Source organism: Scaptodrosophila lebanonensis, unplaced genomic scaffold, assembly GCF_003285725.1.
Source record: "Scaptodrosophila lebanonensis strain 11010-0011.00,11010-0021.00 unplaced genomic scaffold, SlebRS2 tig00000043-arrow-pilon, whole genome shotgun sequence".
Lineage (NCBI taxonomy): Eukaryota > Metazoa > Arthropoda > Insecta > Diptera > Drosophilidae > Scaptodrosophila > Scaptodrosophila lebanonensis.
The window spans coordinates 4,238,058-4,262,629 of record NW_022060545.1 but is presented as its reverse complement, the minus strand read 5'-3'; the positions used below and the strand labels follow the sequence as shown (position 1 = coordinate 4,262,629).

The window sequence follows — 24,572 nt, the reverse complement described above, 5'->3', positions numbered from 1 at the left end:
TTTGTGACTCGTTTTGTTTTTCATGCGATAATAGTTTTTGGCTCCATTTTATTTTATTTTATGTTTTTTTTTTCTATTTTAACTCTTAACATACATATGTACATATGTATGAGTAGTATGTATGCTGACAACTGTTTTAATATTTGTGCCCCAGCCAGAGTGTGACGCCAATTGGGGTCCCAACTTGAATAGAATAGAATAGATTTCTTTTCTTGTTTATTTGCGTAGCAAAACCAGCAAACAGACGAAATAAACAAACAAACAAACAAAGGCAATAAACAACTTCATAATGGCTCATAATTGACATACACGCGCTCCAACTACAAAAACTACCCCCCCTACACCCCCCCCCCCCCATACCATACGTTACCCATATTGAAAAACCATAAACCCAAAAAAAATAACCAAGATAATCGCAAAATAATTACGCGCAGTTCATTGAACTGGCCGAGCAAATAGACGCAAAGAGAGGTGCAAACAAGTACTAGAAAAGAAGACTGCAAAAAAAGAGCATACAATATAGAAAACTAACAAGCACACGCACACGCACACGCACACACACACACACACCCGCATGGGTGTAGATAAAAATATTCCGATAAATATATGAAATAGAATTAAGTGGAGCACTTTGTTTCAGTTCATTTTGTTGTTGATATTGTCGAGGCAATAATAATGCGATTTAATTTTGTCAGGCTACGAAACTGGCTGTGCGTTGGCCAGCATTTGAATGACGTTGCATAAACGTGGCCATCTACAGTGATCACTCATTTAACAGAACTGCGACATAGGATTGCAGGAACAATTGAAAGAAAGAGCAGGAAAGAAAGAGCAGTTTTGCAAAAAAGATGCAGTCACTTACCTTTCATTATTTATGATTGTTTGTGCTGGAAATAGGTCTGGAAATAAAATAAAATAAATAAATAAATAAAAATAAAAAATACGTGTCAATCGTCTCAAATGTCTACTAATTATTGAAGTAGAATATACTCGTCTACTATATTTTGTGTTTATTGTACAAAAACTCGATTAAAGATAAGGTTCTAATTTATTCAATTTATTCCATTAAATACATGTTTGTTTTTGAAGAAAATTGTATGGCAACAAAAGGTTGTCCTTTTAGCTTTGCATCCACTCTCGATATATCGCAGATTTGGCTGACTACAGCAAATTGTAATTGTCCAACCATAATTATCCAACCTGCTGTACAAGGCTATCGGGCTCAGAGGGTAAATTGCTTGCAACTTAAATTACGGCAAGCAAACTATAAAGCCTCGTCCACCCCCGCCCCCACCCCACCGCAGCGCACTCACCACCAGCTCGCACTAACCGTGCCCAGCTGGTGCCCGAGCTCGCAGTCATATGCATTGCCTTTCGCTTTATCCTTCAACTTTGGCGAGCTGCGGTCATTGCTCCAGCAACGGAAATGGCAACGGCAACGGCAACGGCAAAGGCTGCCAGTTGCAGCTGCTGCGCTGACTTAAGCAGCACACGCAGACATTTTTAAGGTTACTGATGCAGCAGCGCCATCTAGCGGGTGGTGCTGGTATGCTGGCAGCAAACACTTTTACCCAACAGCGTTGTACATAAAACGTAACCCCTAAAAATTGTACATAGCCACCAGTAGCAGCAGTGGCAGCAGTGGCAGCATTAGCAGCTCCAGCTCCTACCCCCTCTGCCACATTCCGCATCTTCTGGCTCTTGGCAGGCAGAGCGCTCACAGCAAAAGTTCAATGCACGGAAAGTGGGTCAAAGCAAAGTGACAACAACAAAAACAACCACGACGGGGACGGTGACGACGACGACGACGACGAAGGCGACTACGTTGGCTACAAACCCCATGCATTCAACGTGACAGCAGCCGTAGCCGTAGAGGCAGAACAAGAAGAAGAAGCAGCAGCAAAAGTGAAATGCCTGCGAGGGTGGTGTTGGCAGTGCGCAGAAGGAAGCGGGGTGGGGCTGAATAGAGGCGCGTGGGTGGGCGGCCAATTCGTTCGCTCTGTCTGACATGGCACAGGTGGGGTGTTTGTTGCTAGTCTAATTGTTGTTGTTGTTGTTGTTGTTGTTGGGACAAATGCGCGCCAATTTCACTGCTCTGGCATGCTTTGAGTTCGTTCGCCTGGTTAAGGACACACAGGCTCGCCCGCTCTCTGTCTCTACATACATACATACAAGTATGTCTTCATTCCACTCTCCTTCTCCTTCACAACACATTTGCAGTTACAAGGCAATATTTTCGCATAATGGCATACACGACGGCTACTTTATATTTGCAAATAAAATGCAACAGCAGTCACAGAAACGTGGCATGCAAATTTGAAGCTAATTCTACAAACACCTGATACGATAATTGAATCGAATATTTGCCCAACAGCAAGAAATGCCTAACAAGTTGACTATAAAAAAAAAGCGCTTTGATAGCAAAGAATGCTTTTACCTTTAATACTTAAAAGCCAGTCCTCTGCAGTCAATTGAAAAAATAATAATATTTGAATGTTCAGAGCCACACATATTTAAATATTTCTATTACCATTTTATAAAAAGTGTTTAAAACAATTAAATCACAATTTATATAATTAATTTAGTGCAAAAAAGCATATTTATGAAGGGATATTAACTCTTACGATGTGTTTAAATTGGAAAAATAAATAATTGCAAAAAATAAATATTCATTAAAATTCATTTCCAATATAAATAATTGGTAACAGCACATGGACGATGTCCAGCAAATTCATGATGGGATATTAACTCTTACGATATGTTTAAATTAGAAAAATAAATAAATGCAACAAAAAAATAAATATTCATTAAAATTAATTTCCATTATAAATAATTGGTAACAGCACATGGACGATGTCCAGCAAATTCATGAAGGGATATTAGTTTAAATTGGAAAAATAAATAAATGCAAAAAAGAACTATTCATTAAAATTCATTTCCATCATAAATAATTAGTAATTAGCACATGGACGATGTCCACAAAAAATTAACTAATGCTGTGCACAGTGGATCACATTCGCTCTGCCGCTGTTGCGAACCACTGTGCAACGAAAGTTCTGGGCAGATTCACACGCACACGCAGACCCACCCACAACCAGCCCCCAGTACCGACCACACTACCACTGCCCAGCCACTCATTTGCTTGAGCAAAAAGTGCACGTTAGTTTGCTGTGCGCCAAGCCAAGGAAATAGAAATAGAGAGAGGACGAGGGAGAGAGAGAGAGAGAGAGAGCGAGGGAGCACGTGTCCCGGTGCACTTTATTGCTCTCTATGCTTGTGCTCTTTTGCCATCCGCAGCTCTGAATTAGTTGCTCTGCTGCTGCAGCTGGAGCTGCTGCTGCTTCTTCTTCTTCATCGCCTTCTTTTAAGGTTATTGCAGTGCAATGTCCTCAATGCCTTTCGTTCGTGTTGTTGTTGCTATTGTTGCACTGTCCGAGTTCGGTCTGAGCCTGCCTCTATATAGTACGAGTACATACATACATACATGCCCGCATATTTTTTTGGGCGCTCAGACGACGCCATGTGCTGCTGCTCTGCTGCAAGTCCCTGTGCATCCCTCTTCCTTTCCCACAACCATAAGACCATTCTGCCATTTTTGGTTTCAGTATCTTCTTCTTGTTCTTCTTCTTCTTCTTTGGCTTGCCCTTCGTTTCGCTTTGGGACCGCGTTTTTGAAATGTGAAAGGTATTTCCGCTGCTCCACACTTCAATACTCGAGAGTTCAATATGATTTCTTTTTTCCAATTTTTGACTTGTCCAGCTATCTGTCAGTTGGGGAGTGTATTGACATACAAGGTTTCGATGTGTGCGTGTGTGTGTGTGTGTGTGTGTGGATAGTATACCTACAACTTTTTGTTTTATTGCCAAGTTAATGAAGTTGTCAGTTCACTATAAAAGGTTTGGGCTTTGCTGCCGTCTTACCAATTCTTTCTACTGTCGTCGATTATGGGACACTTATGTTTGATTAATGTGTTTGTTTATATTTACTTACATATGTATGTATTACATATATATATATATATATATGTACGTGTCTGTATGAGTAACTATTCAGTTACGATTTCGAGGAAATCAATATAACTGGGACAACAACGTGTTTGTTTACCAAACAAAACAATGATAATCATACGCCTTATTGTTTAAACTTAACGCATGAGATAAGTTTCCCGTAACATGCTTATAATAAGCATAAATATTGTATTGGAAAGTTCTTAAAAAGGTGCATATTCGGGACTCTATTGAGACACTGTTGAGTAAAATTATTAAAACTACTGATTAGTTAAATAAACGAAACACAGACGGTTAGCACTATCGTTGTATTTTAAGGACGTTAGGAACTTTATTTTATTGAGAGATAGAGCAGCAACAATAAATTTAATATAAATAAAAAAGTAAGATGGGATATATACTTGTAGTAGGTATCTTTCGGCGAGATTGTAAAAATCGGTTCAGCTGTATCTACAATCATTAAATTCAGCACAATCCCTTTCTAAATATTTAAAAGGAGAGTAATACATATATTTCAATTATTTGCTGAGGTTTCAATATTCACAACGAATTAGAACTTAGCTGAGTCCTACATCATACCATTATGCAAATCATAAACTAATAATTTGTGTCTCAATTCATATGGTTTGCCTATTGCCCATATTAATATCTGCATTTTCCATTATTCCATAAATAAAGCTTAACTAGTGATGGTGATTAGTTTTTTGCTTGAACCCATTATTTTATTACCCTAATTGCTATAAATATTGATTAGCTGGCCTTCGGATATTTGTATTGTATTGCGACTAGTTGATTAGTTTGGTAGGCCACAACAAATATCCTTCATCTCCTCTATTTACACCCACCTAGCCTGGCAAGTTCAGGCACAATTTTGTTAACCAATTTCCTGTTGTTGCCCAAAACTGAAATGCGATTTTCTAGTATTTGTGCGCTGGGTCTGTGCGCCCAAGCATAGTTTGATTGTCTCCTGCACTGCCCTCAACAACAACAATAACAATAACAACAACAGCTACTAGTACAGCAACAACAACACATTTTATATATAGAGAATATATATACATATATACATATGTACATAATGCAAGCGACCATGAGCCGCAAAGTTGAACGAACTCAGCAGAAGCTGCTGTGGCAGTTCGTGACGTCAATGAGCGCGAGGCCAAAACTGGGCGGTCGGGCAATATACTCGCACACATACATATTTATACATAGGTATGCACATATCTATGCGTGGGGGTTGTTTGGTGCTTTTGCGCCTGCCTACGTGCGTCTGACCTCGTGTCGCTTTTTACTACTACGACGAGTATATATGTACTATATGTATGTACATATATGTATATGACGAAGCTGCCTTCGACGCAACTGCCACTTGACTGCGTTTTTAGGGGTGGCTGATAGAACAGAAGGAAAGAAAAGCGTCCTGGCATATCCTTGCACACGGCACGAGCAGAAGTGCGATGAACTTTGACCCAAATGTGCGTCGAGCGAAGGCTGCGTACGCTGGTAACTTGAGCATAATTTATTTATTGTACATATTTTCCTAAACTAATTGCTGGCCAGTTGACTTAATGACGTTACCCGACTCCTCACTGACCACTGAGCTTTGAAATATGGCCAAAGATTCTGGCGTGCCTCATCGCCAAACATGTACATACATACTTGTATTAGAAATTCTGGCAGCTTACTGTCAATAACTCATGGCAGACAACACGCTCGACTGTCATATAAACTGTGCTGAAAAGCATGACGAACGCCGACTTACAGTGAGGCGTCATAAAGCTGTTCCGGGTGTGGGGTCTATGGGCACTTCTCCCTCCTCTCCACTCCCCGTCTCACCGTTCTGTTTCTGTTCGTCGGTGTGGCCAAGCACGTGCTAATTGCTTACTCATTGGACACAGACAGCTACAGTCGAGAGCTGCGATCCCCAAGCTCCTCAACTATAGTACACAAACCGATGACGCCTCAATGGTGCTGGCGCTGGCGCTGAGCCAGGTAAATGGGCTTAATAATGGCGGACGTTCGTCGCTGACTTAACACATTGGGCTGTGACATGATAAGATTGTAAGTGATTTGTGGCGCCTTTCATTGGACTTATGATGACTAAACCGCGACGTATTGTTAAGAATTGATAAAAACTCCTCCTGATATGCTCAAAAGTGGTCCAAACGATTTTAAAATAATAATTTAGTAGCAAGTCTGCCAACTCTATAGCTGTTGCTAATCTGAAAGGAATGCTCGTTTAATGTTATTTGTTTGGTTAAGTTTCGGTATTGCCCGAATTCTAAATAAGAAGAGACCAAAAACACCATCAATATTCTTCTGCGAGCTACTTTTGCTGGACTTGGATCTTTCAAGAGCACTTGTGCCCATTTCGGCAGTTAGCTGAGCGATGTCAAGTTCCGACAGTAGCTTCAATATAAGAGTTTCATAAGAGATCAGACATTCAAGTATCCACAAACATATAAACAAAATAAAAATATGTGTCAAGTACCCAACCGAACCGAACAGGGCAATCGATCGAACAATCCATTAAATTGATCGCAGCAGGTAATGTGGGCAGAGGCCCAACAGACTGCCTTCAGCTATCGAATATTGAATATAGAACTCAAACGATTCATTCATGAGTTGTTGCTGCTCTCTGGCTATAAGGGATTGCCACACACTTCATGGGCGCGCTCGCTCACCCATTCGATGATCATTGAAAAAATTTGACTACAAATGTGCCATGGGTGAGTTGTGTTAAGCCGCCCAAATAGCCAGAAAATTCTTTTAACAACAGAACAAGCATTAAGAAGCAAACAATGAAGTGTGCCATATAATGAATGCTCTCCCCCTATGCCCAAATGATCCACACGATGATGACGATGCCGACGATGACGATAACGATGACAACGCGGATCATTCAAAAAAGAGACAACGCAGGCACACACAAGTCCAAAATTGATGTGTTGAGTAAATAGAATGGGGCGGGGGGCAGTGGGGCCAACGCTACGCTACGCTGCATGACGTTGGCGCAAAATACTCACACATATTTCGACAACTGGTTCGTTTACGTGCGTTTGTGTGTGTGTATGTGTTGTTGTGTGAAATGCTCTCACTTTCTTTTGAAACTTGTTATTCGCATTGCCCGCGTAACTGCAGCGCAGCCAACAGAGTTCATTCACATTTGGCAGCCACGTTGCGAGAGAGCTCCTCCTCACAAGAGAGACAACACAGAGAGAGAGAGAGAGAGAGAGCGTTAGCTCTTGTAAATTGGCACAGCTGTTCCCGAAAGTTCTTTTAGCATTGCAGAAAAAAACAAGCTTGACTTCGTGTATTTGTTTGTGGCTTGAAGTTCGTTTGTGTGTTGGCTGAGTGAGTTAGCGAGCGAGTGAGTGAGGGGGCGGGCGACTAATTGTAGTTGGTCGTTGGTGCATTGAACTCTCGGTCGGCACTCTGGGGCAGGCAATGGCGGTAAATTGTTGAATTAATTCTGATTAAATTACATAATAAAGCACATTTCTATATTATACGTGTACTATATGTGATTAGTTGAGTTAGTTCAATGACTTCCAGCCGAATGTAATACGGATATTATGCACATATAAACGCTGCATAGTCTACAATTTAGGGCAACCCAATTCTCGAACCTATCTCAATAAAAATCTGCTAAATAAGCAACGAATGTACAATTGTTGCCTTTCAAAATATTTCCTTAAACACTACTATTATTATACTTAAAAGTGTAAAAGTATGCCGTTTCTGGTGCGTACATTTTTAATAAGCCTAAAGAAGCATGATATACGTAGGTACATAATTACTTACATATGTACATATATATATGATCGGAAATTCCCAATGTACCCATCCTGATATTGCTTATAAATATGATAATCAAAGATCAGATAGTACGAACAAGGTAGGATTTATAGTTCGAGACCCATGACCATGGAGGAGTAACATTTTTGCTGTAAGCACATTCATAGCTTGGCCGGGAACGAAGGTAACTTCTTAGCTCGTTTTTTTTTCATACATGTCCAAAATGCCGCCCCCGCAAGCCCCAGAGAATGTCCGTTGAATGCCTCAGTGGCTGAGGTTTCTGTGTCGTTGACCGACCGCGAGCTCAAATGAACTCTGCTCTGCCGCCGTCAAGCTAAAAAGCCAAACCAAAGGCTTGCAACGCTGCAGCAACAACAAAGTGCAGCAGCAACGAATTCGCATGCAAATGCAACCGACAAACGAACGACCGAGCAATTGAGAGCGCCAAATGCACGACGAACAACAACGACGAACATCGGCCATTGGCCACCACTCGTTTCGTTTCGTTCGCTCACTCAGTTTCTCGTTTGTTCGCTCGGTTCGAGTTCGCGTACGTTTGTACGTTATGCGAGAGCTCCACATTTGGAGGTAGCTGACCGAAAAGTGGGTCACGACAATGGCGGGTTCGTTGAACTAAACTACCAGCCAGTCAGCCAGCCAGCCAGTCAGCCAACCTCTGCGTCGCAGTCGCTGCTTCTGCCGATGCCGTCGCATTATGTGTATTGCTTATGCTCAAACGAAGGCAAAGGCAGCAGCGGCGACGACAGCAACAGAGTCAGTGACAGCATTGACGTCGTCGTTGAGGGGGCTTTTTGGTTACGTAGCCAGCTATCTGTGCTGGTGCGAGTGAGAGAGTAGCAACAAAGACAGTGGACGTGTTGTTGCTGTTGGTGTTGTTGGGGAGTGGTGTCTTTGCGTTTTGCTTTGCGTTTGGCCTCAAAAACAGAGCGCGCGCACACACAGTAGAAATATTATTTAATATTATTAATAACGAAGCATCAACGTTATAGGCTTTTGTAGTACATGTCGCTCTATAGAAAAAGAAACTATTAAATAATATGTTTAATTTCTCTTTACGTCTGCTGTTTTGCAAATTTAGCTATTTTTTCCGCCAGTTCTGAAGCTATTCAAATGCCGACAAATGTTGTACAATTGACATTTTTGCTAGTAACCGTTTCATTTACATTTTCGTTTTTTGTTTTTTATTTTCTGATTTATAATTTGTAACCTAGAAATGGAAGCATATCAGAGACTCGCCAGATAAGACCACTGCATCATATAGCAATAATTGATATTATTTAATGTCTTCTGTCGAATTTTCTGTGGTAGAACCAATCTGTCCTTTATAAATATGTTAAACCTCTTGGCAATATGATTTACTTAGCTATTTATATCCTTTTCCAATCGCTAACCATAAAGCATTGATAACACTGCTTGCCTTGTCTTGCATTTTTAAAGCAGTGCGTATTATTATCATTTCTAGTGGCTGCATTAAAATAGTTTTTACGACCCAAAAAGAAAGTGCTATCATCCATCTAATAAAAAAAACATCGCTCCAAATCTATGTACATATGTAAGTCCACTTATGGCTGTCATATTCGTTGATCCGCACTCACCAAACACCCTCACTACCATTTCTGGGCCGCCTGTTGTGCCCACTCAATATCAATTAATCTTATTTGTCACTCATTTATCAACACACACAATATACCCAAGTGGAACAATCGACTACCTGTCAAGCCGCAGCAGCAACAGCAGCAGCAACAACAACAGATCCTCCTCCTCCCACGCGCTGCACTGTCTGTAATTTGTTGCTCTTTTTCTATATATTGTACGCATTGTTGTTGCTTTCTGTGTTATCAAACAAAGCTGATCAGTCAGGTGGCAGCTACCTGAAATCTGTAGGCGTTCCAAGAATTGTTGACAACAAAAGGTAGCACCAGCACCACCAGCACCAGAAGGGGCAGAAATACGAGGCGCCCCCACACTAAATAAATAGCAACAGCAACAAAAACTTCAGCGCCAAATGCATTTGCGTAGCTCCTCTATTGTTAGCTGCCAACGTCGCAACGCAACTGCGACGCTAGCGTCAGCGACGGAGTGAATGTCCTCAGTTGGCACACAAAAAACTACTCACAACAAAAATAAAAACAAAATGTAGCGCGAGGTTGGCAGCGCCACGCAACGAGCAACCCGACCACTGCACCACAGACTTATGCACCATATGAGAGAGCAAACAGAGAGAGGTGAGCGAGAGAGCGGGCTCCCTCGAGCGCCAACGTCGTCATCGTTTTCGTCGGCTACTCCACACATTGTGGAGCGACGCTGCTTTCATTCGCAAATTGCTCGTCGTAGGCAGCGGTTGTGCAGAGCAAGAAAAGCGCGCGAAATAAAAAGCAGAATACGCTAAACTAAACAATACACCCATTATAAAATACCATAAATATAAAAAGTATACAAATTATTACTATATTTATTATTTTTGTGAGTGAAGAAGCCAATCAAGTGATTTAACAAAGACATCGTCAAGATCGCATACGAATAATCTGAAAAGAAGAGAGTTCAGTTCTCTTGTGCCTCAGGCGCTTTTGGCGCTCAAATTCCAACACAGAAGAAATATAACAAGAATAAAGTTTGCCACTAAGGCGCAACACAAGTATTTCCGATATTATTCAAATGAAGTGAAACAAATTGAAATCAAAGCAAAGAAATGTTCCTTATTAGCAAATTGTAGTAAGCAGCAGCAGCAGCATCAGCAGCAACAACCACAACAACAACATAGTTCAAGTGTCATTCTAAAACCAAAAAAATTCATAAAAAATTAATCGTAAATTATGGTTTGTGCAATGCAAGAAATGGCCGCGGTCCAGCAACAGCAACAACATCAGCCGCAGCAGCAGCAACAGCAACATTTTCAGCAGCAACAACAGCAGCAGACTACAACGATTGTGCTGCTAACACCCGCCGGCGCTAACAATGTGCATATTGTGGCCACTGCAGCTGCGCAGCAACAGCAACATCAACAACAACAGCAGCAGCAGCAGCAAGTGAAGAGCCAACAGCTAAAGCAACAACATTCGGCGCTGGTCAAGCTGCTGGAATCAGCGCCGCTTAGCAAACAGCAAACAAAGACAGCGGCGGCACCGCAAGCCAGACAAATTGTTTACCTGCAGCAGCAACATCATCAGCAGCAGCATCAACTGCCGCCGCAACAACGCAAAAGACTGAAAAATGATGCAGCAACAGCGCCGCCACCGCCACCAACGTCGACACCGCAGCCGACAGGCGCTCTGCTGCCTCAACTGCTCGTACAAACAACACCTGCAACATTAGTAAAGACAACCACCACCAATAACAGTAACAGTAACCAGACAAATAGTATTAGTCAGCAGCAGCAGCAGCATCAACAAATAGTCGTGCTGCTCACGCAGCAGCAGCAGCAGCAGGAACAGAAACAACAACAACAACAGCAGCCACCAAAGCCATGCGTTGATCTAAGCGCCAAAAATGACAGCGAGTCAGGCATCGATGAGGACTGTGCCAACAGCGACGATGACATGCCTCCCAAAGCAGCAGTAACAGATGCAGCATCAGCAACAGTTGCTGCCGCTGATAACAAGTCAACCACATCAACAGCTGGTGAGGGCTATGAGCAATATCAGTGTCCCTGGAAGAAAATACGCTATGCCCGTGAGCTAAAGCAGCGCGAGCTAGAGCAGCAACAACAACAGACAACTGTGGAGCAACCACAGCAGCAGCAGCAGCAATCAGAAGACAAGGCCACGGCAGCAGAAGCAACAGCAACTGTTGCACCCACCAGCAACAAGATGCATCAGGCACAGCAACACCTGCACAGTCAATTGCATTGTGATAGTCCGTTCTCGGCGCAAACCCACAAGGAGATTGCCAATTTGTTGATGCAACAAACGCAGCAGCAGCAACAACAGCAACAACAACAGAGGCGTGACAGCTCAGACAGCAATTGCTCCCTGCTGAGCAACTCGAGCACACAATCGTTGTCAAATGCCGTCGGCAGCTGCACCTGCAACAACAACAGCAGCAGCGACGAAGAAGTTGCTGCCGCCATCTGCGATTGTCAGCCACACCATCAGCATCATCAGCTGGAGGATATGGATGCCCAGGATTCGGGCTGCGATGATGAGCTGTGCGAGCAGCATCACCAGCGCTTGGAGGCATCCACCTTGAACTACCTGTGTCAGAAGTTTGATGAGAATCTGGAAACGGCGCTCAGCAACAACAACAGCAGTGGCAGTGGCAACAATAAAGCCGCTGAAGATGTCAATGAGAAGAGTGATGTAGGTGTCCAAATAAAAACACTCTTACTGTTTCCAAACTGCTTTTAGTAATTTCTTTACTCAATTTATTTTGAATTAATGACATGATGATGAAAATAGAATCTTTCTAAAAAACCCCTAGCACTTTAATATGAAATAATCGCATAAATAACATTAAGCTATAAATGCAAATTACTTTTATTAATAATTGTATTTACTTTCTTTAATTACAGGGCTTCTTCCGACGCTCCATTCAGCAGAAGATCCAATATCGCCCATGCACCAAGAACCAGCAGTGCAGCATTTTGCGCATCAATCGCAATCGTTGCCAATATTGTCGCCTGAAAAAATGTATTGCCGTTGGCATGAGTCGCGATGGTGAGTACCGACCGCCTTTTATTTTCTCTCAATTACTCTCTATAGTGAGTGCACTCACTCCAAGCTATGCAAAATAGTTGGGGAATGTGTGTAGTGTGTGTAGCCAAATTATTAACAATCAGTCAGAGTCATAAACGAACCCCCCACATACGCAGACACACACACACACATACATGCACACACAGACGCCATTAGAAACACGAAGCAAAACGAAAAGCAACGAAACGAAACGAACGAATCAGACAAACGAGCCGAACGAATCAAACGAACGTAGCGAGCTATGAGTTCATTGACCAGCCATGAACAAAATTTAACATTGTGTGAGTGTGTGTATGTGTGTTGCAACAAACTATAACCGCGCGCGATTTCACGGCAAAGTAAAAGTTGTTGCTGTTGGGAGCCGAAAAAGCAAAGGAAAATTAAAAAAAACAAAAGCAAAAACAATTTTGTTATGCTTTTTTCATTTTATTTGATTGTTTTGCTTGTTTAAACAAATTCTTCAACAACACCCGCATGATAAATGGGAGCAGCTTCAACAACAACAGCAACAAAAGCCAGCGATTGCTTACGAAATGGTGTTAAAAGTTGAATGAACGCACTTAACCCAAATTTTAAAGCAGCCAGCAGCAGCCGAGCAAGCGACGAGGCCAGTCAGTCAGTCAGTCAGTCAGCCAGCCAGCCAGTGAGTCAGTCAGCCTGTGTGCTATATACTCGTAAATATACAGGCACGCTCTCTATCTTGCTGTTTTGCGCTCTTTTTGGTGCTCTGCTCCATTTGCTATTATTAAATTTTGTAATAATTTGTTTAAATTAAGCGCAGGAAATGCTGTCGCGCATTGTCGTTGATTATGAAAGCAGCAGCAAAAACAGCAACACCAACAACAACAACAGCAATACCCCATACTCTCACATGTATGGCTGCACTCTCTTTTTTGGCAGCTCTGGTGCTCGCTGCTGTAATAAAGCAAAGTTGACGTCGTTCATTGACTTCTGCTGCTTCTTCCTGCTTTGGGTCTTGTTGTTGCTGTTGCTGTCGCTGCTGCAGTGAAAACGAAAGTGGCGCATACAAGAAGAAAAAGAAGAAGAGACAAGCTGTAGTTGGAGTGTGTGAGTGAGAGCGCGTGAGTGAGTTTGCATGGAGAAAGACGAAGAAACGGTTATTTGTCTGCTGTTGTTGTAGCGTGTTGTAGTGTGTTGGGCTTGTTTTGTATGCCTGCCAGCAGACATTGCGTATGCGTAATATTTTGGTATTGCTATTGTTTCTTGCTGGCCTGCGTGTTGTTTTGTAATTGATGGATTAGATTTTAAGTTTCCAAATATGTACGCACATATACATACATGCATATGTATGTGTACATACACATGTACTTATGTACACATTCAATTTCATGATAAAGAACTAGAAAACCTTTGATTCAAACTTTAAGTGCCTTGCGCATCATTTCAGTCAATAGCAGCCAACTGCTCTGCATCCTTGAACTAGTTCTTTGCATAGTTTATGCCAAAAATAAGTTAGCCTGCCAACAAAACAAAATGCCTGACCCCAAAAAAAGAAGAAGGAAAAAAGCGCCATGAAAACCCAAAAACACAGCTAGCAACAACAATAATGGCGACGATGACGACGGCGAGCTCGCACAAAATTTCGAATTGTTTATAATAAAAATGACCGTGTGCTATTTTAATGTTGCGCGCGCAGTTAGCTGCGGCGGCGACTCCGACTGCGACGCAGACGCCATGCCATTGCCTTATCTTTCAAGGAGAATTAATTTCATGCAAAAAGGCCAGAGACGTCGGCAGCCTCGACGCTGACGCTGACGCTGACGTTCACGTCGACGTTGATGTTGACGTTAACGATGATGTCGAGGGGTTGCCTTGCTTCAAAAAAATTTACAGTTATAAAACCAAGCAGCACCAACATTGCCGTTGACCTAGAAAAATGCAGCCGCAATATTTATAATTTTTTGTTGCTGTTGCTTTATTTTGCTTTTCAATATGCAAACGCAAGGCTGTGATTGTTTAAACATAGCCCGAAAAGAAATACCAAGCGTATACACAAACTACTTTCACTTTCTTGGCGACAAGCGACACAATAAAAAAAAAAGACAAAAATCAAAATTGAGACAACATACATATAATAACAATTTGTTTGTTGTTGCTATTGCGTTTTGATTTCGAAACACTTTCTTTTTTCGCTTTCATAATTTCTTTTGGCAGTCTCTACAGTAAAAGGCGCCATTTTGCTGCCACAATTCACACTATTGCCTTACATCTATGTGAGTGTGTGTTTGTCTCTTGTTGTTTGCTATTACAAATACACCTAAATAACGCAAGACATTTGAAAAAAAAGAGCGCACAGCAAACGTCAAATGAAAACGAAACTGAAATTTAGCGCAAACACACAAACATACAACCATACACTAGAGTCTTGCATAGAGCGCCCCCAAAAATAAATGTATGCATGTATGTATGTTTGTATGATAGAAAAAAAGGCAACAAACAAACACGAGCCAGCAAACGAGGCAATCTCCCGTACTCCCCACACTTGGTCCCCCCTCTTAAAAATGCGCCCGCCCATCGTTGGTTGCGTCGCTTCAACCTCGCCAGCTCTCTCGTTCATTGCTCAGTTCATTGACCGCCGCGACTGACGTGCGGCGAAAACTGGGTCAGCCAGCGAGTCCATCAGAGACGGCGCAGGGACGGGGCCGTCAGGCATTTAGTTTTAAGGTGATAGCGAGGGCGACGACGACAACGACAATCATGGCGCTTGCCTGACAGTGAAGGTGGAACATCGGTGCGTGCATGCGTGCGTATGTGAGAGAGAGAGAGTGATTGAATGAGTGTGCGAGCGAGAGAGTAAGTGAATGGGTAAATGAGTGTGCGTGCACGCCTCACTGATAGTAAACAAAATTGGACTCCGTACGAAATGCAAGTGCAAAACGAAGCAAACGAAATCAAAACGAACCAAATCTTTAAAGTACAATAAGTACTGCACATTAGACATATGTACATACATATGTACATATGTATAAATATCTACAAATATATCTGTGCATTTGAGAAATTTATCAGTCATACGCAGCGTGGAACGCGCTACACTTTTAAATGTGATTTTTGGAATTGTTTAAATTGATGTAGAACATTTTAATATTTGTTGCTTTTTGATTTAGCATTTGCATGTTGTGCGATATTTTCATATCGCGCTGGCGCTGCTGTTGTTTATGTAGTTGTTTGTTGTTTATTTTAATTGAAATGAACTTAAATTAGCGCGAGGCTAAGCAAATTGAAAGTAAATGCATGCAAATGCAAGCACATGTGTGCATGTACGTATGTCTGTATTTCTGTATTTCAGTATTTCTGTGTGTCTGTAGATGTGGATGTAAGCTGCAAATTTCTTGTTAGCTGCCATGCACATAAATATCAAATAAAAAGGCAGCACCAGGCACCACATTTGGCGCTGGGCAAAGCGCCTAGCACCTAGCGCCAGCTAGGCGAGGTCACTTCTCAAGTATTTATTTAAGCATTAAGTGTTGTTCTTTAAATATGAATGTGGTATTTATTTTGGAGCTTCATTCTCCAAAGCTAAAAATAAATATTGAAGGCTATGCGAATAAGCTGATATATTTTTTAAATGTATTTCTTTTGCATATTATTGTTAATTAATTAGAATATTTGAAATGTATTTCAAATTTGAAATCCCTATTTGTCAAAAATAGAGTACAAGAATGAATTGGAATGAAAATTCTCCATTATAAGACTCCACACAACTGAGTTATAGATCGATTACGCCCTTTCTGTTTCTATCAATGTCAAATTGCATGTTTCAATTATTACAATCGAAATGGCAACCCACAATCGAAAAGTGAACACATTCTACAAACGCTGCACGTTGCAATCATTGTGTGCCACAACAACAATGCTAACAGAAACTAGAAGCAGCAGCAATTAGTTGTTGGCTGTTCGCTGTTGTCCCAAAAGCAGCGGCGCACATAAAATAATCAAACAATTGTCAATTATCGGAGGCAAAATGTACAAATTTATAAGCAGCAGCAGCAAAAACAACAACAACAACAGTAGCTATGTATGTATGAATGCAGTCGCAGCAACAACACGTTGAGTGTTGCTACTGTTTGTTGCTGTTGTTGTTATTGTTGTCGCAATCATTATTATTTTGAGGCTACACAGCAACAACAACAGCAGCAGCAGCAGCAATAAGAACGACAGCAGCTAGACACACACACACACATACATACAAACAGACATTTAGACATATGTATATATACATATGTATGTACGTTCGTATGTAGATATGCATGTATATTTGTGTATTTCGCCTTGTCGCTGCCTCTGCGAGTGTTTTGAACTTTATTCAGGTCAATTACAAATACATTAAAATGCCAGCGCTACACAGAGACAGAGCTACACACACACACACACACACACACTCGCACTCACATGCGCTGTCGACTAAAATAATATTGGAGGCTACACAAATTTTACAATAACAACAGCAACAACAAGAACAACAACTACGTATGTACGTGCAGGTCGCGCACTGGGTTGGGCGTTTGAAGGCGTTCGCATTCACGAGGCTGTGCAACAATTTTCATTGCATTTAGTTATGTGGCAGAATAGTGTCTGGGGCGGGGGGCGGTGGGCTCCAAAGTCTAGGAGGGGGTCAGCACAAACAGTTCAAGGAGCTCTATATTTTCGCTTATATAAATGTGGGCGGTCACAACTCACACCCACTCATACAGATACACACACACAAAGCTAGCAGCTAGCGGGGATGTGGGCGGGAAGGACGCTCCATAGATTTCTGTATCATAATTAAGCTGTTCTTCAAGTACAAAATGCAAATAATGACCTGCAAGTGCAAAGGCTGCTGCTGCTGCACAATAATGTTGCTGATGCTAATGTTGCTGATGCCTAATGTTGCTGATGCTAATGTTGCTGGCTGGCTGATGAACATAGCCGTCCCACATGTCGTATACTGTATGTGGGTGCAGCTGCCACACAATTTGTTGTCCATTATACAATTTATTTATTATTTTTTTGCGGACTTTGAGGGTAACACAAATAAGTGAAATTATTTCACGCATGCCGCTCAACCAAACAACAGCAACAACTCAACAGCCTGACAAGTTGCTTTGCTTTTGTTGTTACATAAACAGGTAAAAAAAAAAATTGCGTGTGCAGCAACAACGGCCGAAGACTTCACCTGGCTTACAAATTTTGGTTTAACGGTGAAATTGCAATTTGGTCGTGTTGCCGCCGTCAAAGAAAAGAGCGCAAAACAAATGTTGAAAAGAAGTTGGCAGCAGCAGCAGCGGCTGAAGCAGCAACAACAACTACGGCTAAACGTAACAAACTTGTTTTACAAGCCGCCACCAACAACTAACTAGCCTGATACGCAAGTTGAACCTTCAAAAGGTTCATTTACCTCTGAGCTGGCGAACGAGCGTGCGAGCGAATAAAAAATTATTGCTCATACGTATAGTGGCAACAACAACAACCACAACTGCAACAGCAACACTCACTCCAGCAACAGCAACAACAACGAGAGCCGCAGCAGCAGCCGCAGCAGTAGAAAAATGTACTTTCGCTTTTTTCAATGCCTCGGCGCCAAACTAGTTTCAAGTCGGCTCGACAGCGACGACGACGACGGCAACGACGACCACAGCCAACATTGCTGCAATGCCTCGTCGCCCCAATCAACATCAACGTTTTGGGGCACACACACACACATACACATACGAGTTAAACGACCGATGGCGACGAGTTCAACGACTCTTGTAAAATTTCTCGAAGGTTTCGCATTGCAACATCGCCGCCATCGCAGTCGCAGTAGCAGTAGTAGCTGCTGCAGCAGCAACAGCAGCAGCAATGTTCGAAAAACTTGTTCGAAATATGTTTCGAAGAACCTTACAAATGCACTCAGCTGCTGTTGCATTTGCATGCGATTGCAATGCGAGAGAAGTTCTTGCTCTCGCTCTCATTTGTTCTCTCCACTTTAGTCGCTCATTTTGCTCGTTTATCGTGTACTGAATGCTGTTCATTGCACTCGGCCTCGTTTCAAATTGTTGTTGTTACTGCTCTGCTGCTCTGCTGCTTGCTGCTGCTGCTGCAATTTATTTCATTTTGTTTTGCACAACGTAAGCGACGCGTCGCATTGACGTTCAGTCGCTCTGTCAATTTTCGCTCGTTTATTTTGTCATGCATTTTGTCGCCTGCGCTGCTCCGACTGCAACGGCAACGGCGACTGCGACTTTGAGTGCTGCCTTTGTTGGCGAGTGCAGCGACGTTAGCGGCAGAAGCGAGTGCAGCGACTTGTATTTGGGTCAGGCACGGTCATTCGCCTTCGAGCTGCTGCCGAGCACATTGCACATTGCAATTGCTGCTTTTGTTGCTATTTCTGTCGCCTTGAAGCGCCGCTTTTATTTCAAATTATCAAAAATTTGCGTAGCCAATGCATTGCAAACAACAACAGCAAATTAAACAAAATGGCAGTCCCTTGTAGGCAAAAAAAAATATATTTTTGCAATACTTTTTTTTTGCCTGTGCTCTCGCTATTGGCTTTTATTAATGAAAATAAATGAGTGCGACCTTTTTTTAAAATTATTTAAACATGTTTTTTGTTCGCTTGTTTGTTATCATTGATGAGAAATTAATAATATGGCACAGGGTCTTATGTTTGTTTGTGCGTCCGAATATAAAGCTCATGTTTGCTGTTGTTGTTGTTGTTGTTATTGAGCAAGCTGTCAACATTTGCAGTGTATTTGGCTATGAGGAGGAGGTCAGGCCCAATACTACTTGGTGTTTAGTACATAAAGTATGTTTGTTATCACACACACACACACACATTCACGCACACATAAATCAGTAAACAGTGCGTTGCTTTCATTTGTTTTTAATAATAATGCATAATTCGTAATAAAAGCGCTACCCATTCGCCGCCCCACATAAATAAAGCCAACAATACCGATTCCAAGAAAATTTCGAAGAAATTTCCAGAAAACAAATACAAATACACAATATACATATGACTAAAAGGGACGCATATGATGAGTTTATTATTGTTGTTGTTGTTGCTGTTGTTATAGTTGTATATTTTATTTGGCTTTCTGTTTTGTGTCTCAGTTTCACCCCAAGAGACAAAAGCATTTCTTTATACCTTCGACTTTTTTTTGTTGTATCTTTCTACACTTTTCGATACAACGTAAAAATTATTGTAAACAACTTACGCAAGAAAGCAGCAACAATAAAAAAAAAAACAACAGCCACCATCGTGTGTCGCGTAATTAATGCAGCGGGCATTAGTGGAGTGAGCGAGAGAGGTGGATGGGGTTGTGCTGGGGATGGGCAGCGCTAGTTGTGGGGGAGAGAGTAAGTAAGTGAAGCACAGTTTTACGTAAATCGACGCAGAAAATAGGCCTGCCTACACATACTCCTCCTCTTTCTCTCTCTCCCTATCCCTCTGCATTATTGTACTCCCACTCCCCTCTTCAGACACTCTCCGCCTTTTCACTTACAATCATTTTGTAGTTACGGCTTTAAGAGTGCATTGAACCTATGAATAAATGAACTTTTTTGCTGCTACTTCTTTGCTTTCCAATGTACTATATGTGCATGTATGTGTGTGTGTGTGTGTGTGTGTATGCGTGACCGTCTTTTATTGCTTTAGTTTATGTTTTTTAAACAACTTCCTCATCGTCCGTCGCGCAATTAGCGCCTCAACTTATTATTGTGTCCGTCAAGTTGTAAGCCAAGTGGCAAGCAACGAACGTAATACGGGAAGTGTAAAGTAAAATAAAGCAGACCATAAAATGCGCAATACCAACACAATACATAGACAAACAGTAACTGTAACAACAATAACAATAATGGCAAGTAATAAGGCAATTTGAAACTACAATTGCTATTCAATTTTCAATGCTGGCGCTTGACAAAAATTTCATTTTATGTGCATATGCATGTACATTTGTTTGTATGTACTAATGTATGTCTTGTAGAAAGCACTCACTGTCTCAGTCAGTAGCGCTGTCGCAGCAGTTGCAGTCGCAGCTAGCGTCGCTGCTCTCGTCGCAGTTGCTTTGACATGCGAATTGAGGTTAGCGCCGTGGAGTTGCGAGTTGCAGAGAGTCTGACGATCACAGGCAGCAGTGAAAGTGAAATTTCGTGTTAAAAACAAGAAGAAAGAAACTTGTTAATTGGCATTTAATTGCATGAAATTTGCTTGTTTGGTCTTTTGGTTTTTGACAGCTTATTAGATAATTATTTATGGGGCTGCCAAACGTAATGTTTCCAATAGAAGCGTGCGTCTTGTATGAATAAATTTCAAGTTAGCGCCTCTTAAAACAACACAAAAATTGTCAATAATTTTCAATAGACCGTGCAACGTATATGAGTTGCTTAAGATATGCAATCTTTGGGGCACGCTTTTGAATACCTTTAACGAAAATGCAAAATAGGATAGTTGTATTTGAAAAGAAAGTTGAAAACAATTCATTGTCAATATTAGCAATATTTTTAGCACGTTTTAACATTTATTTACAGTACATACTACCGCACCCTATTTCTACCTTAAAGTGTTTAAATAGATCGCAACCTACATGCATACCTCGATTCCAGCTCTTAATAAATACAACATAACGAGTGTTTGTTCACCTCTACGTTTGTTCTCTAACTTTCTCACCACCTTCTTAATTCCCCCCCTTCCACTAATTCGGCTCCAAAAATTGACCTTCATGCATGTTTCCACCTCTATCAGTGCAAGACGTTATCTGCCAACTCCGTCTTCTCTTCAACTCGGCCTCACTTAATCGCTCTCCCCCTCTCTTCAGCCGTTGCTTGCCCTTACTCCTCCCTTACTAAAGACATGCTCTTTAGTTCACCACGTCTGATAGATTTGAGCAACATCGAACATGCATGCATACGTCTGGGCTTTTCGAGGCCTATAGGCGCACATGATGGCTTTGATGACGTCTCTTATGCAACTATGTATATGGCTAGACTCAGCAACAAAAACAACAATAACAACAACAACAGCTTGTTGCTGGTGTTTTATAGGCCTATTCGGTGACTTGCTCAATCGCAACATTTCCACAAGACGCACGAAAATTTCTACCAGCAGGCAGGCAGGCAGGCAGACACACTTACGAACAAACCTACTTATAGTATAAAAAACAACTTTCACTTTTACTTTCGTGCTGTTGGCTGCTGAAGAAAACACAAGAAATATATATGTATACATACATATATGAAGCAATGACGTTGGCTGAGGCAACAACAACAACAACAACCACAAGCCAAAAGCCGACGCGGCTCGTTTGCTTATATTATTAAATTTTAACATTGTTGTCGTCATTGTTGTTGTTGTTGTTGTTGTTGTTGTTGCTGTTGCTTTTATTCGTATGTTGTTTGTTTTTGGCCTCATTTCGGTTTTAAGTTCAATGACCAACAACAGCGACAGCCACTCGAAGATCTCGGCGAGTGAGTTCGAATAAATATGTTATTTGTTTTTGGATGTTTTTTTCGGCGTGTGGGCTTTGGGGAGTTGAACTCCAACAACTGATTTCTTTATGACGCGCCAAATATGCGTGGACAGTGCTGTTGTTGTTGGCTTTAGCTTTACCGTTAGCTGCATAAAATTAATAAGCAAATTAAAACAGTTTGGCAAACGAAAGAAAACAAAACCAACGACAACCGCATTTGTGAGTCAAGCGTTTTGTTTGTTTCCAGCTAACTCTCAATGAGTCAGTGGGGGCAGCTGGCAAAAAAAAAAAAAATGGATTTTGAAAAAAAAAAATGTAAAACTAGACAACAGACGACCTCAATTTCAAGTTGATCTATTGACGTGTTCGGCTGAAAAATATGTGTGTACATACAAACATATACATATGTACATATAAATAAATGTACATACAAATATATGTAGCTTTAAATGTAACACACAGTCGAATTAAACGATGTTGCCTGCAATTTAATTTCAGTCTCCAGTTTCGAGTGTGCCATGATGGCCAGATTTTTAAAAGTTTAATGTTATCATGCAGCTAAGTAATTCATATATTTTTTGTCGTATTCTTGATTAGTTCTAAAGTCATCTCTCTGATGAGACTTCTAAGCATTTCCTTTGATTCAATTAATAGCGCTATATAAATAGCTATATTTCGAACTCGAAGAGTTTTGGCAGCTCAGGTAGCTCAGCAGTATTAAGCTATGCTTTAGTTCTTTTTTAAACGCATGTCATTGTCGCGCACAACAACAATCAATGACTGTCCTTGACATCGAACACTCACACACACACACACACACACACACACACACACAGATTCTTACTCACTGTTTATATACACTTTACCCACTTAATCTGTATGACAACAGCAACAACAACAGCACAAGAATGCATATTTACAAGCAAAACAGAAGCTGACAATGAGTTGTCGTCATCGTGCCATCAACAACTGCCCCTTCCTCCTTCCCTCGCTCGCTACTTCATTGGGAGGCGGAGGCATTGAGATACGTGACTCAATGCACTCGCGCACTCACAAATTTGCATTGCACTCATTTAAATATGCGCATTGTTTCGAGCAAACACATGCATATGTATAGTATATATACATACATATGTATGTGTGCATATACCTAAATACATATATGTACATAGGTATGTATAGAAACCTATGTATATACATAGGTACCTACTATATACTGATATGCATTGAACGACCCACACACGCGCTGCAAAAACTGTCGGCAATATGCAATGTAATGCGCTCAAAGTCAAATGCAACGCCTCAGAACCTTAGGGTGGGGCGGGAAGGAGGGCGTCAAATGCGCGACGGGGCCAGGCGTGTCATAAATTATATATGGCCAAGACGTAGAAAAAGGTAAAACTCATTACGGCATCAAGTGTGCAACAATAATAATAATGCCACCACAACAACTCTCAAGGCAGGGACACACCTGCTGCGCTGCGGCTGTTCAATCAATTGGCAATGCCTATTGAATGCGCATCCTCGCGCTACTTTGACGGCGTTGCGTCAAAGAGTTGCACAAATCATGTCTAAAGCTTTCACAAAAGCTCGGTCTTACTCTTAGCTGCCGTCAAATTCAACACACTTGCGCTCTTCGGTGTGTTGGAAAGCTCATGCAGGCTAAAGAGAGAGCTGCTCCAAAACGGCGCTCTTTAATTGTACTTGTACACTCTGTCTCTCGCTCTTTGTTTGCGTATCTATCTCGTGTGTTGGGTTGTTGAACTTTTGTTGATGATGAGGCAGGCAGAGATAACAGCCAGACAAGCATTAGGGAGACAAGCTGGCTGACTGACAGTTGGCTGCAAGCTTATCAGGAGTAGAACTAAGAGCGCTTGAACTTGCTGAGGAGGCGGCACATCAATGTTTGATGTTGTTGCCATAATGCTGATGGTAATTAATAAATTATAGCGATATTACAGAAAACTTTCAACTTGAATTCTCATTATAAATTGTGCTGTTGGGTGTTGCACTTTTCCACCCGCCCCCCAAAACAACATGCAAATGCACATACTATCTACACACAAGCTATATCTACATACATACGTACATATGTGGGTATGTCTGTGCACCAAAAGCCCGGCAAGCTTTGCTTTGCATACGCGCGCTCTCTCTCTGCCCCTCTCTTTGAGCGTATGTTGCTCTCTTGTTGATACTACGCGTTGGTCGTTGCCTCTACCGCTTTTTGTCGTTGTCGCTGTTGTTGTTGCTGCTGTTTTCCATTCGACGCTGCTGGCGCTGCTGCTGTTGCTGTTGCTGCTGCCGCTACCTTTGGGTATATTCGTAACGTGCTTTTGCTTTTACAGTTAGTCGCGTTCGAGACCTTGTCGAGTTTTGTCATGTTAGCGAAAATTGACAAAAACTAAAGAAGAATTATACACTTCAGTGCTGTTGTTATTATTACATATTAATTAATATTAGTAATATTCGTTGAACACTCAACTCCCAGCAAATCAAAGCAAAGCAAACCAACAGCAAACAGCAAAAACGACAACGCGTGCGTGTGTGAAAATGCAAAATATAATTAAATATTACATATTAATAAATTATTAAAACCCACAACT

At 41.5% G+C, this 24,572-nt stretch overlaps 1 protein-coding gene across 1 annotated transcript in view; it reads left to right on the top strand.

Moving 5' to 3' along the window:
• The window catches only part of LOC115623219 (ecdysone-induced protein 75B), a 163,405-nt gene that overhangs the window by 126,782 nt on the left and 12,051 nt on the right, over positions 1–24,572 (top strand). The window contains 1 exon segment of the mRNA XM_030517458.1: positions 12,334–12,478. Coding sequence (XP_030373318.1) covers positions 12,334–12,478 — 145 coding nt within the window.